At 47.9% G+C, this 20,411-nt stretch overlaps 1 protein-coding gene and 1 long non-coding RNA gene across 5 annotated transcripts in view; one reads left to right on the top strand and one right to left on the bottom strand.

The window, feature by feature from the left end:
- The window catches only part of LOC139267418 (uncharacterized), a 211,972-nt gene that overhangs the window by 184,854 nt on the left and 6,707 nt on the right, over nucleotides 1-20,411 (bottom strand). For both annotated transcript variants that reach the window (XM_070885721.1, XM_070885720.1), the window contains exons 2-3: nucleotides 6,792-6,870; nucleotides 1,853-2,325 (exon numbers count right to left, since the gene is read on the bottom strand). In XM_070885721.1, the coding sequence (XP_070741822.1) occupies nucleotides 1,853-2,325; nucleotides 6,792-6,870 (552 nt within the window). The remainder of the gene's footprint in view (nucleotides 1-1,852; nucleotides 2,326-6,791; nucleotides 6,871-20,411) is intronic.
- The window catches only part of LOC139267419 (uncharacterized), a 169,798-nt gene that overhangs the window by 103,135 nt on the left and 46,252 nt on the right, over nucleotides 1-20,411 (top strand). For 2 of the 3 annotated variants that reach the window (XR_011593898.1, XR_011593900.1), the window contains exon 8: nucleotides 3,364-3,564. The exons of the other annotated variant lie outside the window; for it this stretch is intronic. This is a non-coding gene — a long non-coding RNA (uncharacterized lncRNA). Of the gene's footprint in view, nucleotides 1-3,363; nucleotides 3,565-20,411 lie in introns of those variants that run through there. 3 annotated transcript variants of the gene reach the window in all.

The following is a 20,411-nucleotide window of genomic DNA, read 5'->3' on the forward strand; positions in this document are numbered from 1 at the left end:
TGGCCCTCCCCTTTAAGTGAGGGGGAGAGACGTTCTGAAGCTTCGGCGCGACATGGTACATCCGCGTCGCGCTGACATCACAAGCGTCGCGCTGACATGTTCAGCGCAGCGCTCATGACACCGCCCGCCTTCCGTCCCGCTCCAAAAGCACTTCCGCCCCCAAACACCGCCGCAACAAATTAAAGCAACAAAAGAGGGCAATTTCTCTCTACTCTCCGCCCCATGGATTCGGGCGGAGAGTCTTCATCGAATTCAAATTATCCGCCCCGTTTGGGGCGGAGGGAAATTTTGCCGCCTACTTCTTTGCTTTTGTACTCGACACCGCTGTTTATAAAACCTGAAGATCCCAAATGCTTTTAAAAACAGATTGTCAATGCCCTCCCACTTTTAAAGCCCAGTCCAGGGCCGAAACATTTCAGTGCCGTACGGGAGGGAGGGAAATGTTGCCCTTCAAGTGAGACGTTAACCCGGGGTCTGTCTACCTGTGCTGCTGGGATGTTTCTGGGAGGCAAGTGAACAAAACTTACATTTGCGCACTTGTTTTTAAAAAGCAAAAATCAACAGCTCGCACACTCAACAGTCGGCAGTCGGGAGAGCGGCTGGCAGTCACATGTTTACCAGAGCTTGAGAAAGAACTTCACTACATAATTCTCAAGAGTCCCACCAAACATTTTCAGGAGTCTAATGAGATCTTTCTGGCATCTCAGCGTTGTTGGCAGACACTTCACAGGCTTTGCTGAAGTGAATATGTTGTTGTGCACCAAGGGACTCCATCCTTAAAAGGGCTCTCGGCTGGAGCCATCCTCATTCACTCCCTCCTGGGCCTTGTTAAAGGAAGCCTGAGTTTAACACAGTGGAGTCTCCAGACGCCCCTCCTGCCTGCTCCACTACTCCAGGTTAGCAGATGCGAGCAGTGAGGGGCACGAGTCTGCTTTGGAATCTGACCTTTCACTGATTTGAGTTTTTAAAAACGTACTCGTTACGGTCTGCTTGTTTATCATAATCGCTGTTGCTATGGTTTCCAGTGGTTACGAGCAAACAGACTCTGCCATTATTGAGGAGATTCCTCATCTGCACCGTCACCGTGGATCTCCCGGTCAGCCTCCGACCATTAGACCTCCCTATCCTCACAAGCAGTATTACACTCCAGTTCCGTACTGAGCGTGCCATCTTTTGGATGAGACATTAAGCCGAGACCCCGTCTGCTCTCTCCGGTGGACGTAAAAGATCCCACGGCCACTATTTTGAAGAAGAGCAGGGGCGTTCTCCCCGGTGTCCTGAGGCCAATATTTATCCCTCAATCGACATCACTAAAAACAGGTGAACTGGTCATTATCGCATTGCTGTTTCTAGGACCTTGCTGTGCGTAAATTGGTAGCCACGTTTCCTACATTTCTACAGTGACTGCACTTCTTAAGTAATTCATTGGCTGGAAAGAGTTTTGGGGCATCTTGAGGTTGTGAAAGGCACCATACAAATCCAATACTTTCTTTTTCCTGCCTTTGGAATCTGTATTGAATTGGGTCCACCTGTCCTGGGGAGGTACATACATTGGGCAAACCTGTCCCGAGGAGCGGGACTGAACTGAGCCTACCAAACTTGAGCAACTCTTTCACATTGGGCCTACTGATTCTCAAGAGCTTTATAATACCCTGAGCAGCTGGAGCTTAAGAATTATTTCACATTGGGCCTACTTGTAATGCAGATCCTCAGAAGATTAGGCCATTGTGTAACAGGAGCCAGATTACATCAGGTCTACCTGTCCTCAGGGACTGCATTATGATTTTTTTTTAAACTGTGGAAGCACTACCCACTTAAGTTAGATCTTATTCACAGTCAACTTTGCACCAACCTGTTGCATTTTTTCCAAGTCCAGGCTTGGTCTGCTGAAGTCATCGCCTTGGCCCTGCCTGTGCCTTTTGCACGGGGTCGCCTGGTCAACAGAGGTGCCAACACTAGCTAGTATAATCTGTCCTGAGGGTCTTCGAACCAAGGGATGAAGTCTCTTAGGAGGGGAGGCACTGAATGGCACAGGGCTGCTGCGGCTGTACTTCTGCTCGGCCTGTTGTACGGGCTTGAAGGACATGCCGCACAAGTCTTTGACTTCTTCGTCACTAGAGGATGTGCTGTCGCTATAGCAACTGAGTCTGTTCACCTGAGACCACTTGCGCTTCTCCCCTCCAAATTCTCTGTTGATGCGTTCCAGTTCCTCCTCGGAGCTATCGCAGTCCAAGGGGTCAAAAATTGTCCGTACTTTGCAGAGGTTCTCCTGGTTTTGTAGATGGCTTGCAGTCAATGGTGATAAATGACAATTCCTTTGACTTTCTGTGAAGAGTTAAGAAAAACAAGATTCCATTTAATTTTCTACAGCTTATCACTTCACATCACCTTGCACCCCTATCTTTTTTTAAAAAATCAATCATAGAATGATACAGCGCAGAAGGAGGCCACTTGGCCCATCATGCCTGTGCTGGCTAAACCAATGTTGTGTCGTGACTTGGATGCGAACCGAGGTTGCTGTGTAAATCGTACACATAACAGTCTGCAATACATGTTTACCACAGCTTGAGCAAGAACTTGGCCACATCATTCACAAGAGTCCTACCAACCATTTTCAGGAGTCGAATGAGACCTTTCTATTTAGTATGTTTACAGTAACTACTGAATAAAAGCTGAAAATTGACTCATTGCAAATCCAAACTCATCGCATTAACTCCGACTTCAACTCATTCTTTTGCAACATGATACAACCCCCGACGTCCTTCACCCAACAATCCTGCGTCCTTAAAACCCAGAGTTTGGCATCTTCTGAATACTTCACCTTGATTTTCATCGCCATCTCTTCTACTCTTTCCAAATTTAGCAACACCTTGTGTAATGGACTTGGGACCTTCACCAAGGCTTCTCCATTAGAATATAACATCCATGCTCTACAGCTCATGTATGTGACAGTATTGGCTGCTATACACGCGTAATGCACAGTGTAACAAATCACGTTACTCATACTTGGTTCTATTAAATGCTGTGTTAATCAGAAAAACAAAAATAACTTGTATTTATATAGTGCCTTTAATGTCGGAAAACATCCCAAGGTGCTTCACAGCAACGTTATCAAACAAAATTTGACACCGAGCCACATAAGGAAATATTAGGATAGATGGCCAAAAGCTTGATCAAAGATGTACGTTATAAGGGGCATCTTAGATGAGGAGAGAAAGGTAGGGAGGCGGAGAGGTTTAGGGAGGGAATTCCAGAGCCTAGGGCCTAGGCAGCTGAGGAAATCGGGGATGCGCAAGAGGCCAGAATTGTACTGTATACATTTGCTGTGAAACAGCTATAAACTGTATATGTCTACCACAACAGAGTTGCACGAGGACAGCGGAGTGAGAAGGCAAGTGAAAAACTGCAGCAAGTTTGGCCTGAACTGGAGTAGGAACGTTGGAACAGAAATAGGCCATTCAGCCTCTCGAACCTGTTCCACCATTCAATTAGATCATGACTGATCTGTATCTTAATTCCATTTCCCCACCTTGGTTCCATATCCCTTAATACCCTTGCCCAATAAAAATCTATCCATCTCCGTTTTGAAATTTTCAATTGACCTCTCACCTCAACGGGGACGGGGGGTTGGGGAGAGGGGGCGAGGGGCAGAGAGGGTGCGGGGAGAGAGGGAGGGGGGAGAGGACGTGGGGGAGAGAGGGGGCAGGGGAGAGGGGGGAGGGGAGAAAGCGCGGGGGAGAGGCGGCGGGGGAGAGGGGGGAGGGGGGAGGGGGCGGGGGAGGGGCAGGGGGAGGGGGAGGGGGAGAGGGGGGCAGGGGAGAGGGGGGAGGGGGGAGAGCACGGGGGAGAGGGGGCGGGGGAGAGGGGGGATGGAGAGAGGGGGGATGGGGAGAGGGGGGAGGGGGAGGGGGAGAGGGTATGGGGAGAGGGGGGAGGGGGAGGGGGAGAGGGTACGGGGGAGAGGGAGGGGGGAGAGGGTGCGGGGGAGAGAGGGGAGGGGGGAGAGGGGGTGGGGGGAGTTCCAGATTTCCACCACACTTTTTGTGTAGAGGTGCTGCCCAACATCACCCCTGAGCGGCCTAGCTCTAATTTTAAGGTTATATCCTCTTGTTCTGGACTCCCTCACCAGAGGAAATAGTTTCTCTCTGTCTACCCTTTCTTCCTTTAGTCTTCTTAAACACTCAATTAGATCACCCCTTAATCTTCTACACTCAAGGGAATACAAGCCTAGTAAGAGGGTAAATATTACATTATAAATGTTGACTAGTTATCTGTTGAGTAGTCCTGTTTGACTGACGAGAAGTCTGGCCTGAATTGAAGGAAGAGAGCAACTGAATGAATACAAAGAGTTTGGTCGGCATTGAAATGTAGCCGGCTCGAAACTTTTTCAGATATTCAAATTTCTTGGAGGCTGAAATTACCACCCGACCAGTAAGTAAGCGCACTCACCAATTCCTTAGTGTTTCTCCGCCCCAATCCATAGGGCAGAGATTGGACCGATATTCACCTCGTTGGTGTTTATATCCGGTCGGGCCGGTGTTGAGGGGTGGGGGAGAGGGGGGGAGGGGGGGGGGGGGGAGAGGGCACGGGGGAGAGGGGGTGGGGGAGAGGAGGCGGGGGAGAGGAGGGGAGGGGGAGGCGGGGGAGAGGAGGGGAGGGGGAGAGGGGGGAGGGTGGGAGAGGGGGAGGGGGAGGGGGGAAAGTTCCAGATTTCCACCACCCTTTGTGTGTAGAAGTGCTTCCCGACATCACCCCTGAGCGGCCTCGCTCTAATTTGGAGCAGTGCGGCCGTCCCTCTTGGTCATCAGCACTGCTGATGAGGTCGGCGTGATGACGCGTCACAAAGTCCCTCCCCTTTAGTTAAAGAGGAGGGCCGCTGCAAACTCTGCATGGGGTTTAGTTAGTCCCACTGGGCCACCAGGGAGAGTTTCAGCCGGGCCAGCAGCCTGGTACCCAAGAGGGGGTGCCGAGCTGGCAGTCGGCTGACAATTAAAATAAGTCGGAGACCGTGGTAGTGCGCCCTCCCCTTTAAGGGCGGATGCGCCGCTCAGGCGTACGCAGCTTCCCACAGGGGAAAAGCTGTCAGTGGCACTGACCAGTGTCTACTGCAGACCCGAGGGGCAATTTCCCATGGAGGGCTGGGGCGGCGGAAAGGGCCGTCGCCGGTTGGAAGGAGTCGGCGCGTGCCCGACAGGGTGGGAAGACGGGCAGCGCAGAAACCCATTCCCGGAAAGGTCAGCCCATCCTTTTGCCCCTCTTAGAGGCGGTAATGGAGCTTAAGGAGGGGTCAATTTCAGCCCCTGGTCTTTTGTGTCTGTTTATCGTGGCAGGACGGCGGAAATGAGTGTGGTATAGAAATTACCCGAGGCGGGAATTTTCGGAAACCGAGTGTCACAAGACAACCACGGCTGTCCAAAGTCTGAGCTGAACTCGCTCGAGCTCAAAGTTACTGAGCCGCAGAAACAACTGGAGACCTTCTGCTCTATACAGGAGGAGGAAGGTTCCTGGGGTGCACATTACAGGAGGTGATCACCCCCACAGCTAGAGAGAGAAACAATGGGGCAGAGGGAGCATCCTAAAGGAGGAGAGAGGGGAAGTGAGGTGCAGAGGTTTAGGGAGGGAACTACAGAGCTCGGGGCACAGACAGCTGAAGGCACGGCCGCCAATGGCAGAGCAAAGGAGATCAGGGATGCGCAAGAGTGCAGAATTGGAGGAACGCAGAGATCTTGGCGAGTTGTAGGGTTCTACCAGTACGTCTACCCTCCCCTCCACCTCGCCCTGCCACATTGCTCAAACGTCAGCAGGGCTGACTCCAAGAGGCACTTGCGGAGGGCAGTTTGAAAACGGTTATTGCCAGGTGCTAGTGGAAACAGGCCTACTGCTAAATTATAAACAGCGATCATAATCCAGGGGGGGAATCCAAGTCTGGTCAATGAGGGCAACACCGATGTACAAATATAGCGAGTAGATAGGATGTGAAGAATTCTCTGACGAGATCCCATTCACAGTATTGGGGATCAGGTTACATTTCAGTGAATACGTTTCCTCCTTTTAAGCAATGTTCCCTAGGTTACTAAAAGTCACTAAGTGGTTACCTGGTTACGGTGACCAATGGCAGATTCGGTGCCAGGTGAGGTGTGTTTCTCTTGCGGTTTGCACGTACACTGGTGATTGGTGATTGGTGGGGGGGGGGCAACTTTAAAATTTAGAATCAAATAAAAGCACACACTCCGTGTGATCTTAAGTGGGCCATCGATTAGGCGAGGGAGGGGAGAGGGCGGGCAGAGAGGAAAGAAAAATATCTCCCGCTCAGTGACCAAAGAGTCCAAATAGAAAGCGTGCAAGTGTGGCGACAGGGTGCGGGGGGTAAAGATCAGCATTAGGCTGCTGTGACACACTCGAATCGAATAACTCGACACAGAGTGCCTACCCTCACACATTAGTAATTGCCGCTTGAGTGAGCTACCGGAAGGTCCACCAGTGCCTGTACAAGTGTTGTTGTCCGTTATCTAACAACTTAAACGTGGGATTGGGAGGACCTGCAAGTCAAAAGATCCTTAAGAAGGCATTTTGCTCCAATTTGACCAAGTGGGTCTGGGGTCAAAGGGTCAAGGATTAAAGGGTCATCGGAAGCACGAACAGATCACCCATCATGCCCATTTTCAAATAGGTTTTAAGCCATTTAGCTGACGCGAAGTATACTGTAGATTTAGATGCGCCCAGGCACAATTAATTCTAGCTTTACTGAGCACGGGTAACTGCAGAGGATGCACCAGCCCTTCGCTCCCTACCTTGGTCGATCAGCGCCAGTTCCCGATTCTCTCCTTCTGAGTCATCGCTGTCGTCCTCATCGCTCGGCGAGTAGGATATCTACGGAGACAAGTCGGGAGACGAGGCACGTTACTGAAAAGGGAAGAAAGGAGCAGGCCGAGCAAACGGGGAGCAGCTCCGGCCTCGCCACAAGGTCAGAGGTGTGGTGGTCCAGCAGGAATGGCACCATCAAGTGAACAAAGAAAGGGCCGTGTAGGGTTGCCAACTGGTTGGATGCATTTCTGGAGGAATTCGGCATATGGCCTCCTGCCTCCTAGCACCACACCTCCCCCCCCCCACCTGGCCCCTACTCACACTTCCACCATCAATCACTTAAAATGTCCATCCTCACCATTTATCACCTCCCCCCACTAACCGGAAGGCAACTGGACTCTTCATTACCCATTTGGATGATTTTTGACGACCAGCCAATCAATTGTCTTGTCCCTCTCCAATATTTGTACAACTAATCAATGAAAGTGTTCAAAGAAAATCAAAGAAAAACACTTTTTCTTAAAAAAAAAACCTGCTGGTGACATTTTTCCTGGGTTACTTGCAGCAGTGTTCAGGAGATTAATCTTTAATTCCTGGAGCCTGCATGACTATCCTGGAGGGTTGGTAACCCTATGGGCGAGCAAGTGGTGCCAGCCCAAGATCAGGAGTGCGTCGTCTCCAGTGCTCCGCCCCCTCCAGACCGATTTATTACAATCCAAGCACCCACACTCAAGCAAAATTCATTTACTGAAGAAATGTTATAAAAAAGCATAAAAATACATGTTTTACCAGATTAGCAGAGGCATTTTAATGAATCTCCTACCCATTAATGATGCAGCCAAACATACTTTGGGGCCGAAATGGCCCCCCCTCCTTAAGGCCCATTACTACCTCTAAGAAACGGCAACGGAGCGGATAGGCCTCACCGACCGGCGGCAAACGGATGGGCCGACTCTTCTGAAATTGCCCCCGAACCGGGAGCGGCCACCCATCAGGCACGCGCCGACCCCCCACCAACCAGCGACGCCCCCCTTTCTGTCCCGCGAGGGAAATTGTCTCGCAGGAGTGGAGCGGCCGCTGGGCGGTGCCACTGACAAGTTTCCCCTCTTGGGTGCCAGGCCGCTGGCCCAGCCGAAACCCTCCCTGGTGGCCCAGTGGGCCAAACTAAACTCAGGGCAGAGTTCGCAGCGGCCCTCCCCTTTAACTGAAGGGGAGGGATGTTGTGACGCATCAGCGCGACGCTGATGACTCAGAGCGATGGCCGACCCGATCCAAGGGCACGTCCGCCCCGCAGCCGAGCGGGAAACTGCCCCGACCCCTAAAAAAATTTAAAGAGCTGAACATCACTCGAATCTCCGCCCCATGGATTGGCAGGGTGGGGGGAGCAAAAACACAAAAAAAGGGTAGGTGCCCTACTTTTTCGTCGGGGGTGGGGGGGGGGGGGCAATTTTGGCCCCTTTGTCTTTTCTCCGGGTCGGGAGAACCACCTGCCCACGTGCGCTGCTCTCCCGCATTTTCACCCTGAACTAGCTTGGGCCTACTTGTGGGCCAGGACCAAGCTTCTAAAACCGCCTGCTGCGTGTACGATTCTCTTAAACTGGCACCGGGATACTTGTCACTCCACATATACACACCTCACACACCATACACTCACCTCTCTCACTGAACCAACATAATTCCTCCTGTTCACTCAACGCCTTGCAGTTTTTTAAAAATTCATTCTCTGGGATGTGGTCACCACTGGCAAGGTTGCCGTTTATTGCCCATCTCTAATTGCCCTTGAGAAGGTGGTGGTGAGCCGCATTCTTGAACCGCTGCAGTTCGTGTGGTGAAGGTACTCCCACAGTGCTGTTGGGGAGGGAGTTTCTGAATTTCGACCCAGCGACGATGAAGGAACGGTGATCTATGTCCAAGTCGGGATGGTGTGTGACTCGGAGGGGAACCTGACGTTGGCAGAGTTCTCGTGCGCCTGCTGCCCTTGTCCTTCTAGGTGATGGAGGTGGCGGGTTTGAGAGGTGCTGAGTGTGTGGGAGGTTGCTGGCACAGAATGGGCCGACATAACAACATTCACTGCATTTCAAACATTCACTATGTAAAGCAGTTTGAAACAATCTGACAACCTTAATGTTTTTTTTTTACCCTACTGACCAATCCCTGTAGCTTATTTCAAACATTTAAATTGCTCTTCGAGTAAAGAAGGTCGTCCTGAAACCCAGTTTAAATTTACCTTTCACTAATATTAATTCAGCTTATGAGTAAGATCCTGGATTTACCTTGTCTATATATAAATGCTACTTAGCACATTATACTTTAATGAGGTCCTATTTTAAGCACGTAATTCCTTGACTTTAAGCTGTACGTTATCAATGTAAGGTGCGAGAACAGACTGATAGATACATAGCGACGTGCCACATCTCTCACAAATGTCTCAAAGCACTTCGCATACAATGAGTTACTTTGAATATACTGACTGACTGTTGTGTAGGCAAATACAGCAGCCATTTTGCATACATTAATAACCCACAGGGAATTGTGAGATGAACAACCAATCCTTCTACTTTTTTTCACCGATGTTGGTTAAAGGATGAATTTTTACCGGAACGTTGTAATTAAACATAAACTTGCAGGATGGGCCTGGCCATGCTGCCACGAAACGGCCCCACCAGTTGGACCATGCCTGTCCACCTGTCCTTCGTGGAAAAGTTTTTCACAAAAAACCCCTTTGACCACAAGGCCATAAAACAGTGGTCAGCACGTAACGTCCTGGACGCCCTACGAAAGGAGAGGGTGGACCCTGTCGGGTGGTTCCCTGAGCGGACTGTCGAACTCGTTTGGCAGAACGTCTCATCGCCAGAGCTTTCACACAAGCACCAAGATGTAGCTTGGTTGGCGGTGAGGAGGGCCTTACCCGTCAGAGCCTTCATGCACAGCCGACGTCTCAGCAACACGGCACGGTGCCCCCGAGTCGGCTGTGGGGCGGACGAGACCGTCACCCATCTCCTTCAGGATTGCGCCTTCGCAAGGCAGGTTTGGAAAGAGATGCAGTGGTTGCTGTCGAGGTTCATCCCAAGCAGCTCCGTAACACAGGACTCTGTGCTCTACGGGCTGTTCCCAGGGGGACACACCGAGACAGACATCACCTGCTGCTGGAGGGCCATCAACTCGGTCAAAGACGCTCTTTGGTTTTGCTGGTCTTCCAGAGCAAGGAGATGTCCACATCTGCGTGTTGCAGACTGGCGCAATCCAAGATCCAGGATTACGTGCTGAGGGACACACTTAAAATTGCAGTCGCCGCAAAGGCACGATGGGGAAGGGCCATAGTTTAAAGCCCTTCTGCCACGGTAAACCCGGGGGCAGGAATCAGTACAAAACTCCCCTCGGGCTGTTCGTGCAACTTCTTTTTCGTGTACATGGAGCACCATGATCTGTCAACACCTATGTAGTGCCAGGTACAATGTAAGGTCTGTTTCGTAATGCACATTGAAAAGAAAAAAAATGTAAATGTACCGTCACCCATTCCATGTACTGTATAGTGACACATGTAATGTAATTTTGTTGAATGTACTACAAGATATCCCGTATTGTACCAAATTGTACTTGAACTGAAAAGCAAGGAAATGTATCGAACGGAACTGCCGTCAGCACCCAAATATAGTGTATGGGATTGCTGACCGCAGCTAAACGTACTGAACTGCTTTTGAATGTACTGTACATAATTTTTTTATATGAATAAAGTATATTTTGAAATTTAAAAAAAATAAATAAACTTGATCACACCTAAAGATAAGGATTGCCAACCAGTCAGGATTGTTCTAGAGTCTCCAGGAATTAAAAAAATAATCCCCTGGACACTGCTGCAGGAAATCTGGCAGACACAAAATGATAGCACTACTAAAAATTAATTTTTGGGTTTTTCATTTTTTTTGTGTCAGTGTCAGCTGTGGCTCAGTGGATAGCACACTTGCCTCTGAGTCAGAAGGTTGTGGGTTCAAGTCCCACTCCAGGAACTTGAGTACAAAAAAATCTAAGCTGACACTCCAGTGCAGTGCTGAGGGGGTGCTGCACTGTTGAAGGTGCTGTCTTTCGGATGAGATGTTAAACCATCAGGTGTACATAAAAGATCCCATGGCACTATTTCAAAGATGAGCAGGGGAGTTATCCCCGGTGTCCTGGATAATATTTATCCCTCAATCTACATAACAAAAACAGATTATCTGGTCATTATCACATTGTTGTTTATGGGAATTTGCTGTATGCGAGTCGGCTGCTCCGTTTCCCACATTACAACATAAACTTGATCACGGCTAAATCACAACAGTGACTACACTCCAAAAGTACTTCATTGGCTGTAAAGCACTTTGAGACACCCGCTGGTGGTGAAAGGCATTATATAAATGCAAGTCTTTCTTTTTGAACTTTTGTCTGACTTTTTTATTTAATTATAAAAATATTGGAGATTGGACAAAAGGCTGTTTAAGGGGGTTCAGTAGTTGGAGGCAGGAGGTCATGTACTAAAACTTCCAGAAATAGTTGGCGACCTTATCTAAAGATGTCAATCTCAAAGACTGCCTCCAGATGTCTTTACCATATGTCTTTACCACTTTACCGATTCGTGGGATACGGCACTGGCAAGTGTTAAGCAGCCCCACCTCTACACAGGCAATGCTAGCAGAGACTCATTGTGGATCTCTCCTTAGAGCAGAGATGGTTACGGGGAGATTTAATAGGTGTTTAAAATTATAAGGGGTCTTGATAGAGAAAATAGGAAGAAACTATAGGAAGGAGAGTCGATAACCAGAGGACAAAGGTTTAAATTAATTGGCATGGAGAGATGAGGAGAATATGTTTTTAATAAACACAGTGAGTTTATGATCATTTACAATGCTCTCCCTGAAAGGGCGATGGAAGCAAATTCAATAGTAACATTCAAAATGGAACTGGATGAATACTTGAAAAATAAAAATTTACAGGGACAGAGCAGGAGAGTGGGACTAATTGGATAGGTCTTTTAAAGAGCCGACACAGGAACGATGGGCCGAATGGCCTCCTTCTGTGTTGTGGGATTCTATGATTTGCCACTGGATTGAAGGCCTCCTCCTCTCGTCAGCTAATTGCAGTGAGCCAGCTTCAAGAGATGATTCGCACACAGCATGAAACACCAATGTGGCACAAAGATCCTGATGCATGGGACAACTTAGTATCCGATGCCCGCCCACTCCCCGGGCCCACCCACCTCATGCAATCGCATCACGATAAGGTCAATACAGAGAAACTATTTCCTCTGGTGGGAGAGTCCAGAACAAAGGAGCATAATCTTAAAATTAGAGCTCGGCCATTCAGCAGTGAATTGAGGAAACACACTTTCGCACACTGGGTAGTGGAAATCTCCTCGAAAGACTGTGGATGCTGGGGTACAATTAAAATTTTGAAGCCAAGGAACCTTCTGGAAATACTAGGGGACCGAGGGTCTAGTGAGAAGGAGGAACTGAAGGATATCCTTAGTAGGCGGGAAATTGTGTTAAGGAAATTGATGGGATTGAAGGCCAATAAATCCCCGGGGCCTGATAGTCTGCATCCTAGAGTACTTAAGGAAGTAGCCCTAGAAATAGTGGATGCATTGGTGATCATTTTCCAACAGTCTATCAACTCTGGATCGGTTCCTGTGGACTGGAGGGTAGCTAATGTAACACCACTTTTTAAGAAAGGAGGGAGAGAGAAAACGGGTAATTATGGACCGGTTAGCCTGACATCAGTAGTGGGGAAAATGTTGGAATCAATTATTAAAGATAAAATAGCAGCACATCTGGAAAGCAGTAACGGGATCGGTCCAAGTCAGCATGGATTTATGAAAGGGAAATCATGCTTGACAAATCTTCTCGAATTTTTTGAGGATGTAACTGGTAGAGTGGACAAGGGACAACCAGTGGATGTGGTGTATTTGGACTTTCAAAAGGCTTTTGACAAGGTCCCACATAAGAGATTGGCATGCAAAATTAAAGCACATGGTATTGGGAGTAATGTACTGACGTGGATAGAGAACTGGTTGGCAGACAGGAAGCAGAGATTCGGTATAAATGGGTCCTTTTCAGAATGGCAAGCAGTGACTAGTGGGGTGCCGCAGGGCTCAGTGCTGGGACCCCAGCTATTTACAATATACATTAATGATTTGGATGAGGGAATTGAGTGTAATATCTCCAAGTTTGCAGATGACACTAAGCTGGGTGGCGGTGTGAGCTGTGAGGAGGATGCTAAATGGCGGCAGGGTGACTTGGACAGGTTAGGTGAGTGGGAAAACGTGTGGCAGATGCACTATAATGTGGATAAATGTAAGGTTATCCACTTTGATGGCAAAAACACGAAGGCAGAATATTATCTGAATGGTGGCAGATTAGGAAAAGGGGAGGTGCAGTGAGATCTGGGTGTCATGGTATATCAGTCATTGAAAGTTTGGATGCAGGTACAGCAGGCGGTGAAGAAGGCAAATGGTATGTTGGCCTTCACAGCTAGGGGATTTGAGTATAGGAGTAGGGAGGTCTTACTGCAGTTGTACAGGGCCCTTAGTGAGGCCTCACCTGGAATATTGTGTTCAGTTTTGGTTTCCTAATCTGAGGAAGGACGTTCTTGCTATTGAAGGAGTGCAGTGAATGTTCACCAGACTGATTCCCGGGATGACAGGACTGACATATGAGGAGAGACTGGATCGACTGGGCCTTTATTCACTGGAATTTAGAAGGATGAGAGGGGATCTCATAGAAACATATAAAATTCTGACGGGAATGGACAGGTTAGATTCAGGAAGAATGTTCCCGATTTGGGGAAGTCCAGAACCAGGAGACATAGTCTAAGGATAAGGGATAGGCCATTTAGGACTGAGATGAGGAGAAACTTCTTCACTCAGAGAGTTATTAACCTGTGAAATTCCCTACCGCAGAGAGTTGTTGATGCCAGTTCATTGAATATATTCAAGAGGGAGTTAAATATGGCCCTTACAGCTAAAGGGATCAAGGGGTATGGAGAGAAAGCAGGAAAGGGGTACTGAAGGAATGATCAGCCATGATCTTATTGAATGGTGGTGCAGGCTCGAAGGGCCGAATGGCCTACTCCTGCAACTATTTTCTATGTTTCTATGACTGAAGTGGACAGCCTAATGCTGTTCCTCTGTTCACCACATCACAGCATCAACTGAGTCCATAGTTTTTGCGTACACTACCGTACCTGATCCAATTGCATGTATTGATCATTCTGCGAATTCGGACTTCCCAATATCAGACCGAAGGCATTGGGCCAGTTTGAATCTATACCCCTTTGCCCTACTGACACAGTTTACATAGAATCGACAGCACAGGAACAAGCCGTTTGTTCAACTGGTCTATGCAAGTGTTTACATTCCATACAAGCCTCCTCACACTCAAATTACCTCTTCCCACTCTGCCCTCATAGCCTTCTATTCCCTTCTCCCTCATGTATACATCAAGCCTCTCTGAGAATGTATCAATCCTGTCTGATTTAAACGCTCAATGTGGCAGAAAGTTAAGAACATAAAAATATAAATAGGAGCAGAGTAGGCCATTCGGCCCCTCAAGCCTGCTTCGCCATTCAATAAGCTCATGGCTGTTCTCCTACCTCAACTCCACTTTCCCACCGTATCCCATAGCCCTTGATTCCCATAATGTCCAAAAATGTATTGATTTCAGTCTTGAATATACTTAATGACTGGGCATCCACCACCCTCTGGATGAAGACATTTCTCTTAATCGCATTCATAAATGGCTGACACCTTATCTTGAGACTATGACCCCTAGTTCTAGACTCTCCAGCCTCTCAGTATCTACCATCAAGCATTCCCTCACATCTGCCACCTTCTTACCCACTCACTTAACCTTTGCAGCCTCCTCACAGCTTACTTTCCCATCTAGTTGTGTATCATCAACAAACTTGGATACATCAAACTACACATTCTCACCACTCTTTGTGTGAAGAAATTCCTCCCAAAATTCTTTATTTAATCTGATAGTGCCTATCTTAATTCTACCTCTTCCTTTTCTATCTTGTGCTCGGTCACCTTGTTTCGAGCCTGACTTGGCTGGTGCTTTTTAACTAATTCTCGGGTTGTGGGCATCATCTGCAAGGCTGCCATTTATTGTCCATCCCTGGATCCTTGCTCAGCCACTTCCGAGGGCAACTGTCAACCACAGTGTGGGGCCGGAGTCACATATAAACCAGACCAGGTAAGGAAGCACGTGTCCTTCCTGAAAGGACATTAGTGAACCAGATAGCTTTTTTACGACTATCGGACAGCTTCATGGTCACTGTTACTGATACCAGCCTTGTATGTTATTTCCAGCTCTTTTAAACGGAATTAAATTCCCCCACTGCCATAGCGAACTCTCACTGCAGTATTGGTCTCGACCTCTGGATTACTAGTCCAGTAACATAACCGCTCTTGGACTTAAATCCGCCCAATGTTTCATCGTTTGAGTCAAATGAGGGGGAAATAATCATGGGGATTATTAGCAAGTTCACAAAGCAATCTCGGATACAAGTTGTGTTTCGTTAACAATTCCGTTAAAATTCCGCTGGGCGGTCGGAACACGCCCGCCTGTGTACTGCCGAGTCGCGTTGGATATGTGCAGTGAGGCCAGACTGTTCTCCTTATTCTCCTCTCAGCCCGGGTCAGGAGCCGGCCCCACAACTGCCGGCAGCAGCGGGGAGGAGCTAACTTCGCATTCGCATTGTGTCCTCCCTTGCCAGCTTTTATCCGGCTTGTTTTCCTTTGCCGCTGGAAAGGATGAGAAGCCCGAGCAGCAATGGAGGCGGAAATGTCCCAGAGCCGAGCGCGGCTGTGACAGCCCCCCGAGACCGCGACAAGCCCCGCGCCTTCCATAGGACCTATTCACCGCCGCGAGGAACGCTGGGATAATCCACTTCCATTAGCCAGTCTAGTTTGCTGCTAGTTTTCAAATGGGAGAAAACGCACATCAATTCCATTGCAGCAACAGAAGACCGACAGACACACCAACAAACACTCAAAATAAAAGGTACAGAGAAACAGACAAAAAGAGGGACCAAGAGGATAAATTAAAAGGGCAGAAGAATGCATAATGCCATCCAACTAAAACAAAAAAGACTTGGATTTATATAGCGCCTTTCACCACCACCGGACGTCTCAAAGCGCTTTAAAGCCAATGAAGTACTTTTGGAGTGTAATCACTGTTGTAATGTAGGAAACATGGCAGCCAATTTGCACACAAGCAAGCTCCCACAAACAGCAATGTGATAATGACCAGATAATCTGTTTTTTTGTTATGTTGATTGTGGGATAAATATTGATTGAGGCACTGGGGATAACTCCCCTGCTCTCCTTCAAAATAGTGCCATGGGATATTTTACATCCACCTGAGGGGGCAGACAGGGCCTCAGTTTAACATCTCATCTGAAAGACGGCACCTCTGACAGTGCAGCACTCCCTCAACACTGCACTGGAATAAAACACTGCAAATGCTGGAAATCTGAAATCTGAAATACAAACAGAAAATGTAAGCACTCAGCGGGTCAGACAGCATCTGTGCAGAGAGAGAAACAGGGTTAAAGTTTCAGGTCATCCCGTTCTGGCCAAAGGTCAGCGACCTGAAACATTAATTCTGTTTCTCTCCCCACTAAGGATGGCTGATCCGCTGAGGGCTTCCAGCATTTTCTGTTTTCAGGCTATCAGACTATCCTCTTGTGGCCTGTGGAACAGACACAGCCGGTGTCCCTTTAGTCTGTACTTTTCCTCTCATCTGAAGGTGCTGACTCCTTGTCACAATACAGATCCATGGAGGCCAGTCACTCTCTGGGGCCTCGACCAAGGGACCATTATTCAGTACAGGCTTCGAAAGTGAGTTAGAGAGGGAAAGGGGGCTGAGAGAGGAAAGGGGGCTGAGAGAGGGAATGGGAGCTGAGAGAGGAAAGGGGGCAGAGAGAGGGAATGGGAACTAAGAGAGGGAAGGAGGGCTGAGCGAAAAAAGGGAGCTGAGAGAGGGATGGGAAGTTGAGAGAGGAAAGGGGAACTAAGAGTGGGAAATGGGTGGGGATAATCATAGCTAAGACCTATCCCTTCCTGAATCAACATCAGCCTATGCACTCAGCAGCAAAACATCACTGTATAACAATCAGGAGAGTGGGAGAGCCAGGACTACTTTCACTTCCTTAATCTATTGGCACTCTGGCAAGTCATCATAGAATCTTAGAAAGAGGCCATTTAGCCCATCTTTGAAAGAGCTATCTAATTAGTCCGACTTCTATTCCACCACCTCCAACACCTCGCTCTTTCCCCATAGCCCTGCTTTTTCCCCCTTTTCAAGTATATATCCAAGTGTAGCACCATTACTGCTACCCTGATGGAAATCAGCTCAGATCAGGGCCTGGACTTAAGACCTACAAAAATTTAGGCAGTGCTTTTACAAACCTGAGCCATCTGATCACATAAGAAAAATTACCTCTCACACATATTTTGCTTTCAGGCCCTTGTGAACTATAGGGAAAAGATTATATTTATCAGTATGATAGTGATGGGCTTTAAATATATTGTTTCCCAGTTGGTGCCATGATGTTCACAGCATGTTAACAAGGTCTCTTCTCACAATGACAAACACTAATCTGCTTGCTGTTGATCTAACGCTGTAGAGCTTTGTCACTTCAACATCCTCCCAAGCCCAGCCAGTGCAAATATTACACTTCACACTCCCTTAAGCTCCTTAAGCCATCCCAAGCTATTCTGTTACTGCAACTAGACACAATTGTGTGAAGTCAATTAAGCTGCATTTCCATTCTCTGCATGTAGCGCATCACTCCCCTGTTCGTGGCTATCGGGTTGGAAGGGTAGCAATGTGAGGGCTCTTTTGATGCTCTTGACATCATCCTTTGGGGAGACTGGGGGTGGGGAAAAGAAATCAAAGCCAAACCTGGATGTAATGCCAGGTCTGTGTTTCCAGTAAGGGGAAACAACAACAACAACAACAGCAGCAACAACTTGCATTTACATAGCACCTTTAACAGAGTAAAATGACCCAAGATGCATCTCAGGAGTGTAATCAAACAACATTTGATATGGTGCTATATAAGGAGATAGTAGGGCAGGTGATGGTAGATTTTAAGGAGCATCTTAAAAGAAGGAAAGAGAGGCAGTGAGGTGGAACGGGTAGAAATTGCCCTGTAAAGGTCATTTAGAGCAGAATCCTCTTGATGTTTATTTTCTTTCATTCCAGTACACCCTCCATTTTCAAAGCTTCTCTCCAACTCTCTAGCATTAGGCCTAATCCCAAGTGTGACCAGAAAGTAGCCTGTTCCCTAGCATCTGTCTATGCCACTCTAGCTCCTTAGTGTCCTGGATTAACATGACCTCTGACCTTCCCTCCCTTAGTGGAGGAACCAGCCAGCTTAGTTGAGACTGGGAACTCAGCTTGTGGAAAATTACAGGAATTGTTTTTATTTTTTAAAACGTATTTGCTCGGCTTTTTCTCCCTGTGTAGCTGAAACAGCTATTGACTCCAGTTACACTGCCATCTGGAGCAGAGGCTGAGCAATCACCTGCAGGCATGTGGAAAGCACATGTGCAACATCATCATTTTTGTGCCTTCTCGTTGTTCGCTCTGTTCAGAGTATGGAGTAGTGGAAGGATTCGCAGGTTCATTAACAGTCTCTCTGGCTGTGTGAATGCTCCTTCCAAGGCTGTAACCTTCTTTATACCAGCCGATAGGGTGGTTAGTCCAATACGGAGGGAGGGTTTTATGGGCTCCCACAACCCATACGATTAGGGGAGGGGGAGGGGGGGGGAGGGGGAGGGGGTGGGGACACGCGTATCGCACTGGATGTCGAACCAGAATTCAAAGCCAGAGCTCCGACTCCACTCGCCGGGACTGTCTAGAATGGAGTTTGAACCCTGTACCTTCTGGCCCAGAGGTGGGAATGCTACCACTGCACCCAAAGCTCACCCCCATCCATTGTGCAGTGCTTGGGGTGGGGGCAGCGGGGGGACAGATTATCTGCTTGATTATTTCATTGCTCTTTGTGGGAGCTTGCTGTGCACAAATTAGCTGCCGCATGTTCATTGACTACAATTCGAAAGTATTTCATTGGCTGTAAAACACTTTGGGACATCCCAAGGTCATTAAAAGGCACCATCTAAATGCAAGTCTTTCTTTCGAAAAATAGATCAAATATCCACATCCATTCACAGAAACAGAGAGGTAACGTGTGACATGAGAAACGGGCACTTGGGTAACATACAACAACAACTTGCATTTATATGGCACCTTTAACATAGTAAAACATCCCAAGATGCTTCACAGGAGCATTGTCCATCAAACTTTGACATCGAGCCACATAATAGAGCAGATGACCAAAAGCATGGCCAAAGAGGGAGGTTTTAAGGGGCATCTGAAAAGGAGGAAAGAGAGGTAGAGAGATGGAGAGGTTTAGAGAGGGAATTCCAGAGTTTAGGGCCTTGACAGCTGAAAGCACGGCCACCATGGTTAAAATCAGTAATGTGCCAGAATTGGAGGAGTGCAGATATCTCTCGAGGGTTGTAGGGCTGGAGGAGGTTACATAGATTGGGAGGGGTGAGGCCATGGAGGGTTTTGAAAACAAAGATGAAAATTTTTTTAATTGACATGTTGCTTAACCAGGAGCCAATGTAGGCCAGCCAGCACATGGGTGAATGGGACTTGATGCGAGTTAGGACACGGGCAGCTGAGTACCAGAGAGTTGCCAGCATCCGTGGATCTGTACCCCAGTCAGTGCCTTCAGAGACAAGGGGAGAAAACTGCATGGGAGGAGGAGTGATTATAAATTTGCACGGCTGGATGCAACCACCAATTTGTTGACACAAGTGTGCCCCTGTCATTTTAATCTGATGAAACTTAACAGAATTCCTTCATGCCGCAAATATGCTGGTGGGCCCCTCTTGTCAGAACAAGGCATTTATTGCTGCGGCTGTACCAATATAGAGAAATCAGACAATCATCCCGGTACACTGAAATTGTGTCCGATTCAACCGCTAACAATTAAATAACGTCACATTGTATCGACTGCAGCTACATTAGCATCTGAAGGCTCAGTCCATCAACTGATCTCTGAAGAATTTAACAACTTTGCCAAGCATTGTGGACGATTCAGCATAGTACTGTTTATTGTATCTAGATTAATATTAATCATTTAGAGAGATAGAGAAAGATAGAGAGATAAACATTTGCCTTCTTTATTCTAGGGATTGGCACAGGTTCACACGCACGATTCCTCACACAGTCTATTTCCAATTAGACGCGCACCGTCATGGGGTCAAATAGTAGTATGGCGGAGGGGGTTAATTCCTCTTTGTTCACAGTAGTGTCCTGGAGATTAATCTTTAATTCCTGGAGACTCCAAGGCAATCCTGGCAGTTTGGGTGCCAACCCTATGCCTTTGGAATGACTGAAACTCACATGATTGTGTCAGTGGCCATTAACTATACCACGTCTGAATTGTCACCCTTAAAATGGCCATCAGATGGCTTGCCGCCTATATCCACTCATTCAGTTTGAGACAAGCGACCTTGAGTTGAATCATCCAATGGCCATTTGGAGCAAGGT

This window comes from Pristiophorus japonicus, chromosome 7 (assembly GCF_044704955.1).
Source record: "Pristiophorus japonicus isolate sPriJap1 chromosome 7, sPriJap1.hap1, whole genome shotgun sequence".
Lineage (NCBI taxonomy): Eukaryota > Metazoa > Chordata > Chondrichthyes > Pristiophoridae > Pristiophorus > Pristiophorus japonicus.